This window comes from Daldinia loculata, assembly GCF_022478755.1.
Source record: "Daldinia loculata strain CBS 113971 unplaced genomic scaffold F4817scaffold_48, whole genome shotgun sequence".
Lineage (NCBI taxonomy): Eukaryota > Fungi > Ascomycota > Sordariomycetes > Xylariales > Hypoxylaceae > Daldinia > Daldinia loculata.
In genome coordinates, this window is record NW_026054902.1 from 108,682 (window position 1) to 125,943 (window position 17,262).

General features: G+C 43.6%; 9 protein-coding genes across 9 annotated transcripts; 4 read left to right on the plus strand and 5 right to left on the minus strand.

The window, feature by feature from the left end:
- Positions 1 to 79: 79 nt before the first annotated feature.
- F4817DRAFT_318612 (uncharacterized protein) lies at positions 80 to 718 on the minus strand (the record flags this gene model as incomplete). Its single annotated transcript, XM_049300935.1, has 1 exon — positions 80 to 718. One exon carries the CDS (start codon positions 716 to 718, stop codon positions 80 to 82), a length of 639 nt encoding a protein of 212 aa, XP_049156343.1.
- A 1,342-nt stretch (positions 719 to 2,060) lies between these two features.
- Positions 2,061 to 2,643, plus strand: F4817DRAFT_318613 (carbonate dehydratase; the record flags this gene model as incomplete). The annotated part of the gene is made up of 2 exons (XM_049300936.1): positions 2,061 to 2,166; positions 2,240 to 2,643. 2 exons carry the CDS (start codon positions 2,061 to 2,063, stop codon positions 2,641 to 2,643), a joined length of 510 nt encoding a protein of 169 aa, XP_049156344.1.
- An 895-nt stretch (positions 2,644 to 3,538) lies between these two features.
- Positions 3,539 to 4,090, minus strand: F4817DRAFT_367370 (uncharacterized protein; the record flags this gene model as incomplete). The annotated part of the gene is made up of 1 exon (XM_049307112.1): positions 3,539 to 4,090. The coding sequence occupies one exon, from the start codon at positions 4,088 to 4,090 to the stop codon at positions 3,551 to 3,553; it is 540 nt and encodes a 179-aa protein (XP_049156345.1). The 3' UTR covers positions 3,539 to 3,550.
- Positions 4,091 to 7,700: 3,610 nt separating this feature from the next.
- Positions 7,701 to 8,309, plus strand: F4817DRAFT_318615 (Mss4-like protein; the record flags this gene model as incomplete). Its single annotated transcript, XM_049300937.1, has 2 exons — positions 7,701 to 7,823; positions 7,911 to 8,309. 2 exons carry the CDS (start codon positions 7,701 to 7,703, stop codon positions 8,307 to 8,309), a joined length of 522 nt encoding a protein of 173 aa, XP_049156346.1.
- Positions 8,310 to 8,780: 471 nt separating this feature from the next.
- Positions 8,781 to 9,423, minus strand: F4817DRAFT_318616 (uncharacterized protein; the record flags this gene model as incomplete). The annotated part of the gene is made up of 3 exons (XM_049300938.1): positions 8,781 to 8,846; positions 8,904 to 9,083; positions 9,172 to 9,423. The coding sequence occupies 3 exons, from the start codon at positions 9,421 to 9,423 to the stop codon at positions 8,781 to 8,783; spliced, it is 498 nt and encodes a 165-aa protein (XP_049156347.1).
- A 526-nt stretch (positions 9,424 to 9,949) lies between these two features.
- On the minus strand, positions 9,950 to 11,485 carry F4817DRAFT_207381 (uncharacterized protein). Its single transcript, XM_049298650.1, has 3 exons — positions 11,290 to 11,485; positions 11,143 to 11,225; positions 9,950 to 11,083 (listed from the first exon to the last, which is right to left on the minus strand). Exons 2-3 carry the CDS (start codon positions 11,203 to 11,205, stop codon positions 10,205 to 10,207), a joined length of 942 nt encoding a protein of 313 aa, XP_049156348.1. The 5' UTR covers positions 11,206 to 11,225; positions 11,290 to 11,485; the 3' UTR covers positions 9,950 to 10,204.
- Positions 11,486 to 12,256: 771 nt separating this feature from the next.
- On the plus strand, positions 12,257 to 13,090 carry F4817DRAFT_367374 (glycoside hydrolase family 61 protein; the record flags this gene model as incomplete). The annotated part of the gene is made up of 1 exon (XM_049307113.1): positions 12,257 to 13,090. The coding sequence occupies one exon, from the start codon at positions 12,257 to 12,259 to the stop codon at positions 13,088 to 13,090; it is 834 nt and encodes a 277-aa protein (XP_049156349.1).
- Positions 13,091 to 13,243: 153 nt separating this feature from the next.
- F4817DRAFT_346269 (uncharacterized protein) lies at positions 13,244 to 15,151 on the minus strand. Its single transcript, XM_049304372.1, has 2 exons — positions 14,222 to 15,151; positions 13,244 to 14,142 (listed from the first exon to the last, which is right to left on the minus strand). The coding sequence occupies exons 1-2, from the start codon at positions 14,484 to 14,486 to the stop codon at positions 13,604 to 13,606; spliced, it is 804 nt and encodes a 267-aa protein (XP_049156350.1). The 5' UTR covers positions 14,487 to 15,151; the 3' UTR covers positions 13,244 to 13,603.
- Positions 15,152 to 15,699: 548 nt separating this feature from the next.
- Positions 15,700 to 17,238, plus strand: F4817DRAFT_360644 (uncharacterized protein; the record flags this gene model as incomplete). The annotated part of the gene is made up of 2 exons (XM_049306300.1): positions 15,700 to 17,090; positions 17,157 to 17,238. The coding sequence occupies 2 exons, from the start codon at positions 15,700 to 15,702 to the stop codon at positions 17,236 to 17,238; spliced, it is 1,473 nt and encodes a 490-aa protein (XP_049156351.1).
- Between the last annotated feature and the right edge of the window lie 24 nt (positions 17,239 to 17,262).

Consider the following 17,262-nt stretch of genomic DNA (forward strand, 5'->3'; position numbering starts at 1 on the left):
ATTCGGGTCCTGTGCGTCAAGACTTCAATGCTTAAACAAAAACATCCTCAAGCGGCGATATAACTCTTGGCATATTGCCTCACGCGTCGCGAGGTCCTTGCCCCAACCCTGCTTCTAGAGCCTTGAGCATACCTCCCTTGCGAGCAATATCCCTAAGCGCTGACATCTCTGAATAATGGATGAACTTCGGACAGTTTTTCTTTTGGTTCCAACCTACATAGGATCCAAATGTTACAACAAGAGCATGGCGGTCGATAACCTCAGGAACTTGCAAGATGGTCTTTAGAAGAATGGCCTTATCGCCCCTTCTTAGTGCCTTGTATCCCCCCCGTCCGAGGTAATACTTGATTTGCTTCTTCGCATGCTTGTTAAGCTCCTCAATCTTGACGGCATCAACGCCCTTCTGGCTTTTCTTAGCTGTATCAAGGTACCATTTCGCGTCCTCTTTTGAAGACGCCTCTTTGGTTTCGGCATATCTTTTTCTGATGAAGTCTCTCCTCTCCTGTTTGTGAATGCCCTTTTCGGCTGCTTCCTCACGTAAAGCGCAGCTCTGGCAAGGGTATTCGGTAGGATGATTTGAGTACGCGATGGCGGCCATATGGAACTCAGTATCCTTATGAGGGTAGAAGAGGCAGAACTTCGAAAAGTTCTTGACGAGCAGCAGCTGATGACCACAACTGTGGTTAACTTGAGATAAGACAGCACAGTTTTGACACATCTTGGCGGTTTTTTTTGAATTCGCTTTAGGATTTTCTCGTAAGAATATGTGAGGATATGTCTTCTGTTTAGACTTAAAGGTCTTCAGAGTTGGCTCTTCTCGCTTTTATTGATAATACAGGAGTTGATGATGTTTTGGGCTTAGAGAGAAGGATGATAGTTGGACTATATACTGGAAGATTCCTGAAAACATATTCTTTATGTGTAATTATAAAACACCCATGTGTACTTGATCCCGTTCAATTAGCTCCTATCGGAAAGGCCCTGTTCTTGCCACTAGTAACGTCTGGACGTTCAGCCATAATGTTTTATGACAACGAATATTAATTTGAAAGCATTCACTAATCTATGTTTGAACAATATCTTGATATCAATTCACCAGAAGGCGATAGAAGCAAGTTGACACAAAGAATAAACGAGCTAAGACAATGACTTTGTTATTAACACGTGTGAATTTCTTGATTCTCCTATGTCCGTCACTATTTTAGCTTCCATACTCAGATACCAGGTAAATAACCTAGCCTAGTAGTCTTAGATACCTGTTATCCAGTACTCATCCTCCCATTTGCCTGAGCAAAATCATCACAGCACCCTTTGTTTAATTTATTGACTGCGACTACGCCAGAATAGGTGTGTCTATAATATTCGTGTCAGTACGTAAGGCATCAAGGATATTTCTTTAATACAATCTTAGGTTAAGGAGATGACTGTGACTTATTGGGTCCAGGCTTATTTGTATATAGACTAATATTATTTACCTCTACTCTTTTCATTAGGGAATGCCGACGCAACAAGCTCTGGTCCATATCTGTGTACTTTCAATCTTCATCCTCTACTGCTGCCGTAGAAGCTTAATCCTTCTGCTCGGCTTATAATTTTTACTATGGCCGGCAACCCAGGAGCAGATAAGCTATTGATATTGTAAGCAGCTCAAGCATTTCAATTACTGATCTAATGTCTGACCGGGATGTGTTAGTTGCCGTTTTGTACATAGTCGGTCTTTGTTCCGGCCTATCGGTACATCATACATTAGCTATTCCCGCCAAGTCGACGATCATTTCCCGCAGAATGATTGTCCTAAGCTAGGCGATGATGACGTGATCACGATTGATATGGCGATATAGGTACTATGCTATCATCAGTAAGAGTATCCGAGCAGGAATGAGGGCTATCTAGAAACCGGAAATGCTCATAAAAACTCTTGCGTCATTCTCCAAGTTTAGAAAATTGTATAAGAATCTTCTTAGGTACTGACTTTGGATCTAGGTAGCTAAATCATACATCTCTACTTAGAGGCGTCAACTTCATTTCACTATTATCATCTTCCAGTTTTAGCAATAAACATGACTTCCTCAATTCAGAAAAACCTCGCGAGCAAGAATGCTGAATATGCTAGCAAGTTCACTAAAGGCGATCTTGCCCTTCCGCCTGCTAAACACTACCTGATCTGTATGTAAAACCCTTTAGAGTAGGGCTATATGAGGGCTATACTTCAAGCAATTGGGAGCTGACTGATGTAAAGTGACCTGTATGGATGCTCGTATCGACCCAGCCGCCGCCTTTGGTATCGACCTTGGTGATGCCCACGTTATTCGAAACGCTGGCGGTAGCGCGAGAGATGCTCTACGATCCATCATCATCTCGCAGCAACTGCTTGGGACGAGAGAGATCGTACTTATCAAGCACACTGGGTGTGGCATGTTGACATTTTCCAACGATGATGCTCATAGTCTTGTGAAGAAGAATTTAGGACCAAGCGCCGCTGCAGAAATTGCCACCCTCGATTTCCTCCCCTTCACCAATTTAGATGATGCTATAAAGGGAGACGTTGAGTACTTAAAGAGGAGTGCTGCTGTGCCAGACGACGTGGTTATTAGCGGTTGGGCATATGAGGTTGAGACCGGCACAGTGAGGCACATCGTATGAAAACATTTGTAGGATGTTGTCAAGTGAATGAATATAAGGAGTATGGTATGTGGAATGGTTGAATAGTGTGGCATTCTAAATTGAACATCAGCTAATTGTACCTACTCAAGGCCACATAATGTAGCTTAATAATTACTACGTATGACCTCGGCTACGTACGTCTACAATGGTTTCTGAATTTTCTGATCTTGATGTTAAGACGTGTAGAAGAAATAGAAGGAATGGCGGAATATACGGGGTCATATACTACGCTTAACTAGATACTAGACTGAGAGCCAAGAGGAGTAAAGAAGGAAGAAAGACAATTGTATTCGTTTCTATATGAATCGTGGAACAGACACCGCAACTTTTGAGATGAGTCATACGTGTCCACGAACAACAGTGTTCTGTCCCGCTAAGATAGGCTCTCCTATGATAACTTATTGCCTATTCGTATATCAGGATTATGAGCTCGAATTCGTACGTGAACATATTCTTAGGTCCAACCGCTGGTATAGTCTAACGGGCTGCTGCAATCATCAGGGCGTAATGGCATAGATAGGTGCCGCTGTAGGCTTTTCTTGAGGGCGTAGGTAGGGTAGGAATATATCGTCTAGCTTCATATTCCATACAAATATGGCAACTTCGTCATATCTCCACCTTTCGACCAAACTGATACTGGAAAAATATCCTATGAGGAATAGCCGCTAGGTATTTGTCCGAGTGCTGTGTTTTGGAGATGGATAAAAGGAGAATCTAGAAGGAAATGTGAGAAATACCATCTTAAACTGGCTGATACGGACACAATAGCGGGCTTACCATGACGGAAATATGTAACGCAAGGGGACGATTCCGAGAAGAAGCTGATAGCCAATGCGAAAAATAGCGAGGTTGTTATGTGAATAGAATATAGGTACGGCGTGGGTAATTATGCGGCGGCAGGTATAAGAGAGCCTCCACTAGCGCCGGGAGGATCTTGATTGCTACCACCCCCAGGGCCGCGATCAGGCCGGTCAGGTGGTGGTATATATTCGTCATCAAAGCCGGAGTCCGTGTCGGAACTTACGCCACCTGTTTGGGATGTTGAACCTCGAAGATTCTTGGACTTTTCTTTTAGCCCAGCCGACTTTCCAGTGAACCTATGGATCACACGCATGTGGCGAAGCATGGAATGAAAATTTTTATATTCCATTCCACACTTCTCTGGGCAGGGCCAAACATCGGTCTTGACCTGGTTCTTCGCATATGCCGATTGGGCCCTATGTTTTTTTGACAAATGAGAACGAATATTACGTTTCTCATTCTTCATAGTAGCACCGCAGGGTCTTCCGTTGACCAGGATTTGACATATATACCGACCGTAGCTATTTACCCTGCCCTGAGCGCCATCAATAGCTGGTTGCGTCGGGAGGGCTTTGCTGGTATCCTTGTGAGCTCCGTTGCTGTTATTGGGGTTTTGAGGAGCCATTTCTACAATAGGGGTAGATACTTGATACGATTAGTAAAGCCAAACATCACCAAGTAATTCCTAATCAACAGCATGCCGATAACTAATAAAAAGGGGAAAGATATATGAAGGAATTATAACTTACTGGATATATGCTTGGTGAAATATTATGTCGGCGAAATGGAAGAGAAGCCTATCGGGAGGGAATATTTCTAGAGGAAAAGCTTATCGGCGAAATGGGAAGGAGGAGTATAGGCGAAATGCTTTTAGGAAAGAGTTTTTTTATCGAACAACACCGCTGGTAAGAAGTATTGAGAGTATGGGATGCCGATGCGAGTAGATATCGATGGGAATCAATGCCAACAGTGACAATTCATAACCTATTGGCAATGAACTAGATATTGATAAGAATGAAAAATATCTACTAGGTATGATGAATTGTGTTGGCGAAAGATATATGAATCAGGTTGGTAATAGGAAATACTCAGGTCGGCGAGAGGAAAAGATTCAGGTCGGCGAGTGGAAAAGATTCAGGTCGGCGAGAGAAAAAGATTCAGGTCGGCGAGAGAGAGGAATCATAGGAATCGGGAGAGAATTATATACAGGTACCGAAGGTAGTAGATGCAGCCAAAATATTACGGCGGAAGGTACGAGGATGAAGTGGTCAGGCGGCGATAACAAGGTAAGAACGGCAAATTTGACAGGCGGCGAAGGGTCAGACGGCAAGGTTAGGAAACAACGAGGCAAGAAAACAACCAGGCAGGGAAGGGACGATGTAAAGAAGCAATAAAGTAAGGAAAAGACGAGGCAGTGAAATATTAATGTAAGGAAATAATAAGATAGCAGAATGGAAGTTACGAGGGATCATAATAGCTTTAACTCCAGGTTAACGATTTAGAATCTTTAATCTTCATTAAGATAATGGAAAGCTTTGCATAAAAATAAATTTATAAAATATAATAACAGAAAATGGAATAGTAAAAGTTAAATAAGTTATTATAAAATTAATTTAATAAATTAAAATATAATTAAAACATAATTGTATTAATTATTAAGTTAGTCATTGTTATGATTTTTATAATATATTAAATATTTATATATAAAAATAATTCTTTGTTTACATTTTTACATTTTTGGGTATTTGTTACCTTTGTTTAATGATTTCTTTCCGGAATAAAAACTTCGAGAAAAAAAAAGCATATATGCGCAACATGTGCTAAGTGCGCTAAGTGCGCGACATATAAGAAATAAAATAAAATAAAATCAATACTTAACCTAATGTTCATTATGGTTAGGAGGTAGTTACATATGGTGCCTATCAACTGAAATTAAGTAATGGATTTGGTTTGTTAACTGGAAACACATTATCAAGCAATACACCATTATCATAAGATTAGAACTAAGCTAGAGCTATAGAACATTTTAAATCACATGGTGCAGGTTTTAGCTGTTGCCAAAAAAGCAATGGAATCCCTTTACTTGTCTACCATAAGTAATAAGGCTTTGAATATCCTCCTTAGCATTTTTCCATCTTCAGCCTCTACTAGATAAGATGGATTTATCTTAGGCATCAACTGCCGTGTTAAGTATGGTCTGTTTGGGACTTAAGTGGTTTCTGCCAATACCATCTAAACAAGTTGGCCATAATTACATTGGAAGCATCTTTACACAATACTCCTATTAGGTCTGACTAGCAAACTAACCCAGGAAATTAAAGATAATTTTCAATAATAGATCTACAGTGGTCTCAACTGGAAGGGCGAAGCATGCAGGATAATGAGATGTGGACAAACCATCATAAGATACAAAGGCCATTACTATAAGGATCACTCAAATGGAGTGAAACTGCATTGTATATAACAACACCTACCTAGGTACCTAGGTATATAAATTATTCTTTTTACGTACCTGCCCACGCCTTGACTCCTTATTCACTAGGCTGAAATTGTTTTAACAAAATTGAGCTTTCGATCAATAAAGAGGTTTGATAAACTGCACAGTGTATATATTTTGTATATACGGTCCCTTCGAGCTGTTCTCACAGGTCCCATTATATTACAGAAATTGAGGTAGGAAATCATGGTGCGGGGTTTACTTGAAACAAATCTCAGTGAGGCACCTACGGGTGCTGGACTGTTGGCCGAAGTCAAGGCCTTGCAAATAAGATAATACAATGCGAACAATATTTATTAGGAGTTTCTAGAGGTAAGGGAGATTAATTTTAAAAGGAACATAGGCTTGCCTCATATTCAGCAATCTTGGGCTTCGGCCGACCTATGTGCTTATTTGCACTGACTTGGAGAGATCTTGCATAGAGATCCAAACAGGGGGCCAAAAACTAGTGCTTATCCATCTATGAGGTATTAACGTATCGGAAGATAGTATTCATATCAAATCTCCATTGAATTTATCTAAGCTCAAGATCAGCCATTAAAACAGATGCCGATCGAGCCATTGGCGGAATCAGATCTGGAAGAAATGTTGGTAGCGAGGTTTAGTTCGATGGGGTAGATTTCGGTCCCCTGATTGGATCTCTTGGGGGGATGAAGGTGCTAGATAGCTCGATAAAGGGGTAGATAAGACAATTGCTCCCTTATTATATGTAGGCGGCGGATCGAGATGTTATAAACTGCGTGTGTGATCATAAGTACGCTAGGTACTCCACTGAATGGAGATTACTTAGTATAGGAGGTATTGATTCATCTTCATCTAAATTAGTTGTAGATGGTGGTGGAGCAAGAAGCAAGGAAACAACTTCGTTTTTCCGCGAGGAACTCTAAGCGAACTATAGGAGCCTACGGCTATGCATACTGAAAGTATCCTTTATCCTTTGTTCTAGATGTCTTATCTAGAATCCTGACAGAACGGATGGTTTCGTAGGTGCAGGATAGAATGAGGGATCAACCTCAAGGGGTTGCGTTTCTACGTAATCTTTCAGGGATAGATGATACTTAACCACATCATCTAGATGTCATAAAACTAGTTTCAGACGCGTACTTATAGTGTGGGGGGATATCTGAAGGCGACTAACTAGAACGAGAAAAGAAGGTAATCTTCCATAGCAGGACTCATTCTACTAGAACAGTTAGCTCCTCTGCATTGTATTCGAAAAGAAGTTTTGAGGCGTCACAATGCACTTAGATATACGCAAGCGCTGATAAGCCTACCTATATTTATTGTCGTATGTTCCACTGACGTACCAAGGTAATTGATGATATGCGTATTAGCGAGCTAGGTTAGGTCAAGCTCTTAGTTACTACGTAGCTTAGGCGCGGTAGTGCGGGTAGTACTATTACTTCTGCGATAGATACCAAATATTGCATGGCCGAAATATACGCCGGCGTCCCCGGTCGATGTAACAGCATGGGAGAATATGGAATATTTCGTATAAACCAATGACTAATAGGAAATAGGTAGGCATTACAAATTACATCATACTATGCAGGGCTTAATAATCGCCCAGGACTTTATATTTTCGTCGTAGCCTCAACTCGCTTCATATTTGAAGAATGAGTATAAAAGCAGCTCTGGAAGACCTCAAGTTCTCAGAATCATTTTCCAAGCCCGCTTCTTCGCACTCTTCAGTAATTCAATAAGACTCGTAGACTATCTTCACAGCTTTGAAGCCAAAATGGCCACCACTACCGACAAATCTAAGCCCTTCTTTCCCCTAGCTGGCCTCGCTAATGACGGCTGGTCCAAAGAAGACGAAGCAACGGCAACATGCTTCTGTGGTGCAGTACAGCTTGCATTTGTAAGCCGCTTCCTTAAGCTATATGTAGCTTTGTCATGCACAATGCCCGCTTTGAGGGTCTCCTTACTAACACCACCGAATCCGCAGCCAACACAGGGTCCGGGTTACGTCGGTACATTTGTATGTAATTGCAGTGACTGTCATAAAATCACGGCATCTATGTTCGCGACCAACTTCACCATTCTGGACACACACTTGAAGCATCTTCGTGGGCGTGACAACCTTACGAAATTCGGCCCCCAAGCGCATACTATCGCTTCAGGCAAAGGCATGGCCAACTACTTTTGCTCAACGTGTGGTACGCTTATGTACCGCGTCGGAGAGGCCTTCACAGGCATGAGCATCTTGCGCCTAGGCACTATCGATGATTTTCACTTACACGAGACCAAGATGCGACCCACGGTAGAATACTTTGTTGAGAGCCGCGTGGGATGGCTTAAGGGTGTTGAAGGAATCAAGCAGGTTAAGGGGTTTCCATCCCTCTAACATGGAGCTTATCGTGCCCTAGTATATCGTCTTGCAGAAGAGCCGTCTCAGAAAAGGAACTGATGGGGTTGGTTTTACCAGAGGGTTTCCTATTATACAACTATTTAGGTACCTAATATAGCGAAAATAAACCGTTTGTATCAGGTGCATCGTAAAGGAAACAGGGCGCATTATAATACTGTCTAATTATTGTTAATATTATGAGTGGATATTGCAGCCATTTGTCCTGAGGGCTTCGATGCCTTAATAAATTATGAATCCTACCTGTGTTGTATCGAGGAAAAGAAGCACCAAATGAGCTGAAATTTTAGAGTGAAAGTCCCTTAAGTACTAAATATTCTTGAAAACAAACTCGTCTTCGAGATATTTATATACGCAGTGCACTGAACCATTATCAATATCCCTTCTTACGTTTTCCTCATATGTACCAACAGCCCCATCGTGCCTATCTAAACTCGACAGATAACACCGCTAAGATATGCCTTCTGGATTCAACTGATAGCATTTATCCGTTGGGATTCTCTCGCCTTGGTCCCACTAGAATAGGTTGTTAGGCCGATGCACGCCTGCTTGTAAATAATTCAAAATACTTACGTGTTCGTGAACGCATCCATCAAGCCAGAGCCACCTGTCCGTAGTCGAATATTGGGCGTATGACATATTTGTGCTGGCATCGAAACACCAAGCCGTATTTTGCTCGCTTCCAAGCTTACTTCCACTGCAGAAAATACCCCAGATATTGTTGGGCCCAGACGCGTACCCTGGATGGTGTTGCTGTGATAGAGCATTCAATAATTAGTACCAATGCCAGTCTGCTAGTAATACACGATATATATGTATTTGAGCTAAAATAGTGACTAACTGTATAAGTTGAATCTATTAAGGAAAACATCTTTCTGGGATCTCCATCAACTACGAATGCACGATAGAAATCATAAGCTCTCTGCGCTGTCTCTTCCACGGTAACAGAGGGATCCGGTTGGCAGAGAGCAGGAGGAGCCTTTAAATTGCACAGGTTTTCTCTCTTGATGAGAGCGTCGTCGTGCGCAACTGGAGCAGCACTGCTGATAGTGGGCGCTAAGACGCCGGCAGAAAGAAATAGTAAGAAACGCATTTTCGTAGTAGGTAGTAGGTATGCCAGTTCCAAACATGGTATATTCCTAAATCTCATGTGGTAGGAAGCGACTATATATTTATAATATCATCAACGCGGGGAAACACCCAAAACCAAGATTCGTTAATTAATTAGTACGTGTTAGTTTAGCCGCCTCGATTTCAATTTACACAAATCTATATAGATCGTCCGAATGAAACCTAACCACATTCACACATGTAAGTGATTGGTTATGGTAAGTCCCTTATCATGTATCATGGTGGATAAAGTCTGCTGTTTAAAGACTCCAATCGGAATCGTTGTTGAAATCTTGGGTGCTGCCATTTATGTGATGTCGCGTTCATACGTTAATGGGATTGAGCACCATGTAGTCTCTCGTCAGAGTAAGGCATTTTAGTTGGCGGACGACCCAGTTCTCAAATCGCCTAATTGATGTGAAGTCTGTGTTGGAAACGATGGCGGTATGAACGACGTTACCAATCTGAGGTAATTACACGCTCATAGAACTTCAGCTGGAATTATTGAGGTTTCTAAGTAGGTACCTAGGTAGAAAGTAACCCTTCTTCAAAAGAATTTAAATACCCTGTTACCTAAGGCAGCACCTAAAGATATTAGGCCTCAACAGATACGTGCTGATCGACTTGACCACTAAAACCGAGTTGCGACGTATTAACCTTCTATTTCTGCTAGGTTGACAAACACATATAGGTAAGTACTTTAGATAGTTATTCGCTCTTATAGCTAGCAATTGTACCCTTAATTCTTGATCATATTGTATACATTAGGAACGGAAAGGGGTAAACGAGGATCGGTGGTTGACGAAGTGGATACGTCCGTAGGCATCGTAAACTGGACGCTCATCATTCCTACATGTCCACCATAGCTGAAGATCGGTGGTATTCACTCCGCTGGGGTGGACTTTCTCCATCTCCTGCCTCATCTCTGACTTGGGCCTACCCTCTTTGATGCGTAGCTTTTCGAAGAACACATAAGCGCCGTAAAACACAGAACTAGTATTCCCAGACATAGGTCCCTTCTTATCTAGGAAACAGTTAAGCTGCCTGGATTGAATCCGTTTTTCTTCAGGGAAGCTCTTCGCTATAGCACGGCAGAAGGCGCTCTGGCTGATGTCAGGCTTCCGTAGAAAAGCCCGGATCTTCTTGCGGACCTCGTCGCATGTATCATACACTGGTACGCTTTGCGTATCCTCGCCGTAAAGCTTTATATCGCTGACATCAAGAGCTTCACTCTCGCTCTTCCTAGGTCTCTTAGGTCTCTTAGGCGGAACTGCTTTGAGACCTTGCAGTTCGCGCTTCTTGAAGAACGTAAAGGCTTTAGGGTATGTGTCGCAGTCCTTGCCTTTGTAGGTTCCGCTCTGATTCATAAACCGCTGATATGCACCCGAAGATACCCCTATGGCTTTCTGGAAGTCTCCAACTTTCATATTTCCACCTTGAATGAAGTCCTTGATCTTCCGGCGGATCTCGTTGCACGTCTCGTCTATTTCATAAAGGCGGGGATCATTATCGTCCACTTCAGATATATTTTGACGGTCTTCTACCGCATCCGACTTACGCTTCTTCGATACAGTAGCGCTTGGTTTGACATTATGGGCGGAGGATCTGTTACAGCTATTCTCGTCGCCTTGTAGGTAAGGGAACTATTGGTTGAACATTACCGTCAGTGAAAAATGCATTTAGGAGCACGTAAGATACTTACTTCTGCTCTAGAAACCGGGTTAGCATTTTGCACGTTACCGTCGGAGTATCCTAAGGGAGTCATTATTGGGAAGCCCTTAATTGCTAATAATGATCGGGTTTGTCAGTTGGATTAGGGGAAACGTAAGTTGGGGGGGTTGTTTTTTACTTTTTCCTTTTTACAAAGAATCGAGACGTTGGTCCTGCCGTCCATGGTTGGTATTAATAAGGATATGGAGTTGTGTCAGATGTTTATAATGGTTCGAGCATGTTCTCGATTGATGTCACAACTGACGTTACCCCTGACCGACAACTGGTGAGAGTCTGTATCAAGTCAACAAATGACGTAAATATATTGGGGGCTGTATGTACTTCGTATATCATGTACCAAGTGCACGGGCAGAATATTCCCGCTTGTTTTAGGGCTCTTGGCTCTCTCCCAGGTCCCTGGATGATCTGCGGATAGCGCCTCATTCGATGCAAGCTAGATGCTGATCATCGCCTTGATTGGCTACGGGAGTCCTACATATGCCGAATGTGTCCCTGAGCGTTTTCCAGCCCGCGTTCCGTTAACTTACCTAAGGTACCTAGGTACTCTTACTCGCCTGTTAAATGCGCTATTAGTTCTCAGTTAAGCACTTAAAATATCATTCATTCGGTATCAACTCCCGACCTTGTTGTGTATGGCTTCTGCCTTACTATCATGTAGAAACTAAGTATTTAGCTCATTACGCCACGGTATGATAAGCTCACGAAGCCTACCTGTCGTTTTTTCGCCAACACATCGTTTCTATGCGCAGTATTTTTTCTGTCTATACGATTTTCTCCCACGGGACACGGGGAGCAGGGGTAAGAGAAGGGCCCGAACTCGCGTAGATATTAGGCAGAATTGTTGTTGTTGCTGTCGGAATTGTAGTATTTACATGGTTTTCAGCCGTTTCTAATCAATTTGACTCTCATACACATGGTGCAATTTATATTCTGGTTGCCTTGGCTAATCTCTACGCTGAACAGCAACCCGGTTGTCGGATAAATATATAGGTATATACCTAGGGTAAACCACCCATCTCTGTATTTGCTGATCATGTTCCTATGCAGCACCGGCCCTTGAGTGGATCATAGGTAACCTTAGCGAAATGCATTCTTTTCAGATTTTTTTATTCGCAGCCGTTACAGGCCAGTTCTCTGTATTAGCGCATAGTTTCGTATCCAATATCAATATCAACCGTCTCTCATATGATGGCTTCCGCCCTACGGAGCCGGATGATCATCCGTTCGCCATTGGTTGGTCGACAACCGCCTTTGACCAAGGTTACGTAAACCAGACCGGATATCGAACAGAAGAAATCATCTGCCATAGGGGGGCTAAGAACGCGAAGAACCATGCTCCCGTTTCTGCAGGTGACATTGTTCATATTCAATGGAATGGCTGGCCCGAGTCTCACAAAGGCCCAGTGTTGGACTACCTTGCGTCCTGCGGTAACTCTTGCGAGACGGTTGATAAAGATGCTTTACGATTCTTCAAGATCAACCAGGTTGGATTGATAGACGGTTCTAAAGCACTCGGCCTATGGGGCTCTGATCAGCTCATCGCGAACAACAATTCGTGGATGGTGGAGATTCCTCGGCAGATACAACCAGGCTTCTACATCTTGCGGACTGAAATCATCTCCCTACATAATGCATCGCACGAAATCGGTGCGCAGAACTATCCCCAGTGTATCAATTTGCAGATTACTAGTGACGGTACCGAACTGCCTTCTGGTATCCTCGGCGAGGAGCTCTATGACCCCGACGACCCCAGCATGCATCTAGATATATATGATGGCGTGTCGACATACAGGATTCCGGGTCCGACTCTTATCTCCGGGATTGAGACAGTGACACTAAGTCATCCTCTTCCAACCGGAAGCGGGATACCGTTCACTGGCTTCACTACATCGGCAGTGCCGATACCCACTCCAACATAAACCTTGCATACTGGTCTTTTCACTTGAATCATTAGGGTATGGGAGCTGGCTGTCTATGAAGAGCATATCCTAACACATAATTCACAGGCTCGCTTGCCAATCCTACTTTTATCTTCTACTATTAGGTGTGATAGAATTCATAGCTAGAGCTACGATGTGCTAATGCGTCTTCACGGCCTTGACAGGGATAGCTTTTCATAAATATGACACCTATAAACATGTAACCGGATGGTCGAGTGAGGGGATTGGTCATGGAAGAATACACTCAATATCGATCAGTTACCTGGTGGGGCGTCGCTGAGACGGCTGCGGGAAATCAACGTGTGACTAAGTGCGTACACGACCTGAAATTGGAATCATCGTCTGTTGTCCTGCCTGTTTGGCCCTTGCTTAAAAGCCGGACTTAAACTCTCATATGAGACTATGCTTGAATAGGATACCTTATCAGGATTCCCATAATGCATTATTAGTATATACCTACCTCTGAAGCGATATAAGCACCGCCTGCCAAGCTCACCGTTCACCGTAACGCTCCTCATTATTCTTCAACGCCCATCCACACCTCGTAAGCCAGAACATCACCATGGGCGGTGTGGTTAGCAGTCCCAGCACGGCTCCCTGAATGAGCTTAAAGACCTGCGGTGCCCACACTTTATCGTAGTACCAGTCATCGCCCTCCCATTTACCCGCCAGAACGAGAAAGCCAATGCTAGGCCCCCATATTATAGGGAAGAAGGCCACAGCAACCAGCAGAGCCCGCAGAATCTGAGAACGGAAGAAGCTCAACCAATGCACAATACTCCTAACTTCGTGCGTCTCTTTGGGACGGTCTAAGAACATGAACCACCGCATAAACCGGCTCTTGGGTTCAGGGATAAATCCGATCGGATGCACACCACCTTTTCTTAGGTCCCGGTTTACGAGGAAGAGTTCTATATGCCACGTAATGAGACACTGAATAATGATGGTGACTGCTGCATCTCCAGCAAGGGTATTCGGAAATAAGAACAACCGAATAGGTCTTGTTACGATATCCTGGGTTGCATACATGGCTATCATTCTGTTAGGGATTTGACTATAGTTGAGGCTTGAGAATGAAGACATGATTGAAATGAAATGAAATGAATATACCATATGCAATTGCAAAGTTGATACCACCGGAGAGAATCATGGCACCTAGCCCATCAAGAATGAAAATGTAGAAGATCTGATGAGCAGTGAACTTTTCCGTCGGCTCTTTGAATCCATCATCTATACTTCCCGCGGCATCCTGTTGTGGACTTAGATCGGTATCGGTATCAGTGTCAGGATCAGGACTGGAGTTAGCAGCGGCAGCTTCGACATCAGCTGGGGGCTCCGCCGTCGGCTTGAAGAGAGGATTTGTCGCCCACGGCATAATTGGCGTTTGGTAAAGCGGTAGGGAGGAACAATAAGGTAGGAAAGGGGAGGTATGGATAGAAAAAGAAGACTAGCTACCCGAAGCGTCATATCATGTTGATAGCTTATGTAGGTAGGTAAGTAGTGCTGAGGACGAAGCTTTCTGCCAAATGCTGACACAAAGTGAGGGAATAGAAAGGAAAGTAAAAGGAGGCTGAACGTTAACAACAATAATAACTAGTTAATAATAATAATGATAATAATAGAAATGTTAGCGGGGCCACTTTCCATTCGACTACTTTAACAATAAGCTTTCTTTTTTCTCCCTTTCCTTCTTGTTCTTTGGGTAGCAGCAGATTAAAAAAAAAAAAGAAAGCCGGGGGTGTCTTAAGGGTCCAAGGGTCTAAAAATATAGGTACCTAGGTAGGTTAGGTACTCGACCCCCTTTGTCGCTAGGGGGACCGCCTGGGGCATTCTGACATTCTTGACATTCTCTGAACATTTTCTACATTCATAGGTTAGGTACATATTGTCGTCCAGTGACGGTTCCTACCGGAAGTCTCGGCATCCAGTCGGACCACCGCGGTTAAGCATAATCGGCCGAGCGAGCCGGTCATTGGTGCTTGTGACTTGATCGCGATAGGTTATGAACTTTCTGCACGTGGGATTGGGGGATTGGCGTAAAAGTTAAGGCGAAAGTTGTTGAAGCCGCAAGAAAATGGGAAAACTCTGCCAAGCCGCTTGAACCCGGGCTAGTCTCGCTTAGGGTTAGTGGGTTTATGTACCTAGGAGGTATCTTAGGTACCCAATGTAAGCATACATATGACCTATGTGGGGGCTAATTCGGAATTTCCAGCTCGAGGATTGACTTCCCTTTGGATGTCTTCAAAAGCAACATTAAAATTATTAAGGTAAAAATATTAACACAAGTGATGACTTGTTCGCCACCGCTTATGACAATTAGAAATTTCTCAAAGCTGCACTCATGACTTGACTTCTAACTCCGAAGAGATAGAATCGATCATCTGGGCACCAACTTTGGGCTTAGCGTATAGGAATTCTACAAAGCCTAGGTACCTAGGTAGCTACCCGTAGGATGTCAGGTTGCTGGAAATACTTGGGGACATATCATATGCTTAGGTACATATCTTAGGGGCTCCGTTAGATTAATCCCGGCGGACGGCCCGTGCCTTAGGAATGTTGATAATACCTAAATCAGTATTGTTTGAATAATGACTTCGACTTTCATCGTTAGATACTTTAACCCCAATATCTTCTTACTAATCGCCATAATATCAATCAGCATTGCCTTCATCAAGCATCCAGTGTACACGAAATATACGCGAACAGATATCATTAACGAGGAAACAAGCCTGAACGATCTCTTAGTTACGCCCACTCGTCCAGCACGCACTGATAACACTCTGGACTATGCAAGATGCGCGGCGCTACATAACAAGTTGGTCGAATACGCTTGGGTAGCGGAAGGGCGCGAAATAAGTGACTTGGAGCGACACTCGTTCTTCCATCACTATGGTAACCAAGCAAATGAAATCAGGAGACGACTTGATCCTGCTCTTGTGACTTTCTTAGAATCCATCATAGTAGCCGAGCAGCTGCCACCTTTTTTCTTCTGGGTTGAAGGCATCTCACCGCCCGCTTCTATGTTTGCTGATGATGATACTCTATATTATGATGCAATGAGTGAGCCCGGACGTTTTCTCATTTTATATAACACAAATCCGGGCTTGGTAGAACACGCGATGGGTTTAATATACGACCAGCAACTCCATTGTGCTACCATGGCTCTCGGAATTGAGGATATCGACTTCACCCAACCAGTTGAGAGACATCGTCAGCTGTGGCATCCGCTTGAGACGATACTCAGCAACTGGTGGCACATGGTTCAAATAGGCAAGATCACAGCTTCTCGGGACGGTGCACCTAATGAGAAGCATGGCCCCTGGGTCTGGCATTCCTACGGTCCGACGCAAGTAGTTAGTGCAATTGCCTCATTCGAACGACTTGCAAAAGCTATTGAATACCGTATCTCACCTGACAAACTCTTACCTATTTCCAACGAGCCCTTGCTCAGTCACACTGACCTAGATGAAGCCTCTGTTCCGAATCCATGCTTCATTCGCTCATTCCTATCAAGTGTTCGCCGACCACGATTTGACCGAATTGCTCCAGGTTTAGCTATTCCTCATAACCCAACCGTGTTTGCAGCCAATCAAAGGTACACCACTATAAATATTAGCTCTGAGCACAGTACCATCATTCCACCTGTCCTTATCTTCGCATCGGTGGAGAGGCGGATCGTGAGTTTAACATCTACCAATTCCTACGTCTCGTTCAATCCATTCTGTCCGGCATCTAGCAAGGACATGCCCTTAGATGGTCAGTCGATCCTCTCCGGACTCTACTCGGAATCTGTAGAACGTTTCTCTGGAGACAATGCTGAAGAGGGCTTCCGGCTCTTGCTTCCATTTCCTCTTCGTGTCCTTGGCGAAGAGCATGGCGCAAGGAAGAGCGATATGAACCTAGTAGAAAAGAAAAGTGTAGCGGATCTGTTCCAGCACGGCTTTAAACCGTTTGGAGGCGAGTGGTGGCGGGCACAGAGGTTAGAAATGTTATTCGAAGCCTGGACGCATTTAGTTTAATCTGGCATCTGGAAAGTGGGAGACAGTGGCATCGAAGGGAATATAGATATATTTAAAGAGGCAGATAGAGGCCGATGGGCAGATTATCGCATTGGCCCTAGTTGGTAAAGCCGGGCAAAGGTACCGTATATA

Excerpts from the sequence above, each read along its gene's own strand:
- F4817DRAFT_207381 (XM_049298650.1), bottom strand. The coding sequence starts at position 11,205 with ATGACTCCCTTAGGATACTCCGACGGTAACGTGCAAAATGCTAACCCG. Across the intron at positions 11,084-11,142 it reads ACCCGGTTTCTAGAGCAGAA|TTCCCTTACCTACAAGGCGA; the intron begins GTAAGTATCTTA and ends TTCAACCAATAG.
- F4817DRAFT_346269 (XM_049304372.1), bottom strand. The coding sequence starts at position 14,486 with ATGCCGTGGGCGACAAATCCTCTCTTCAAGCCGACGGCGGAGCCCCCA. Across the intron at positions 14,143-14,221 it reads CAACTTTGCAATTGCATATG|CCATGTATGCAACCCAGGAT; the intron begins GTATATTCATTT and ends ACAGAATGATAG.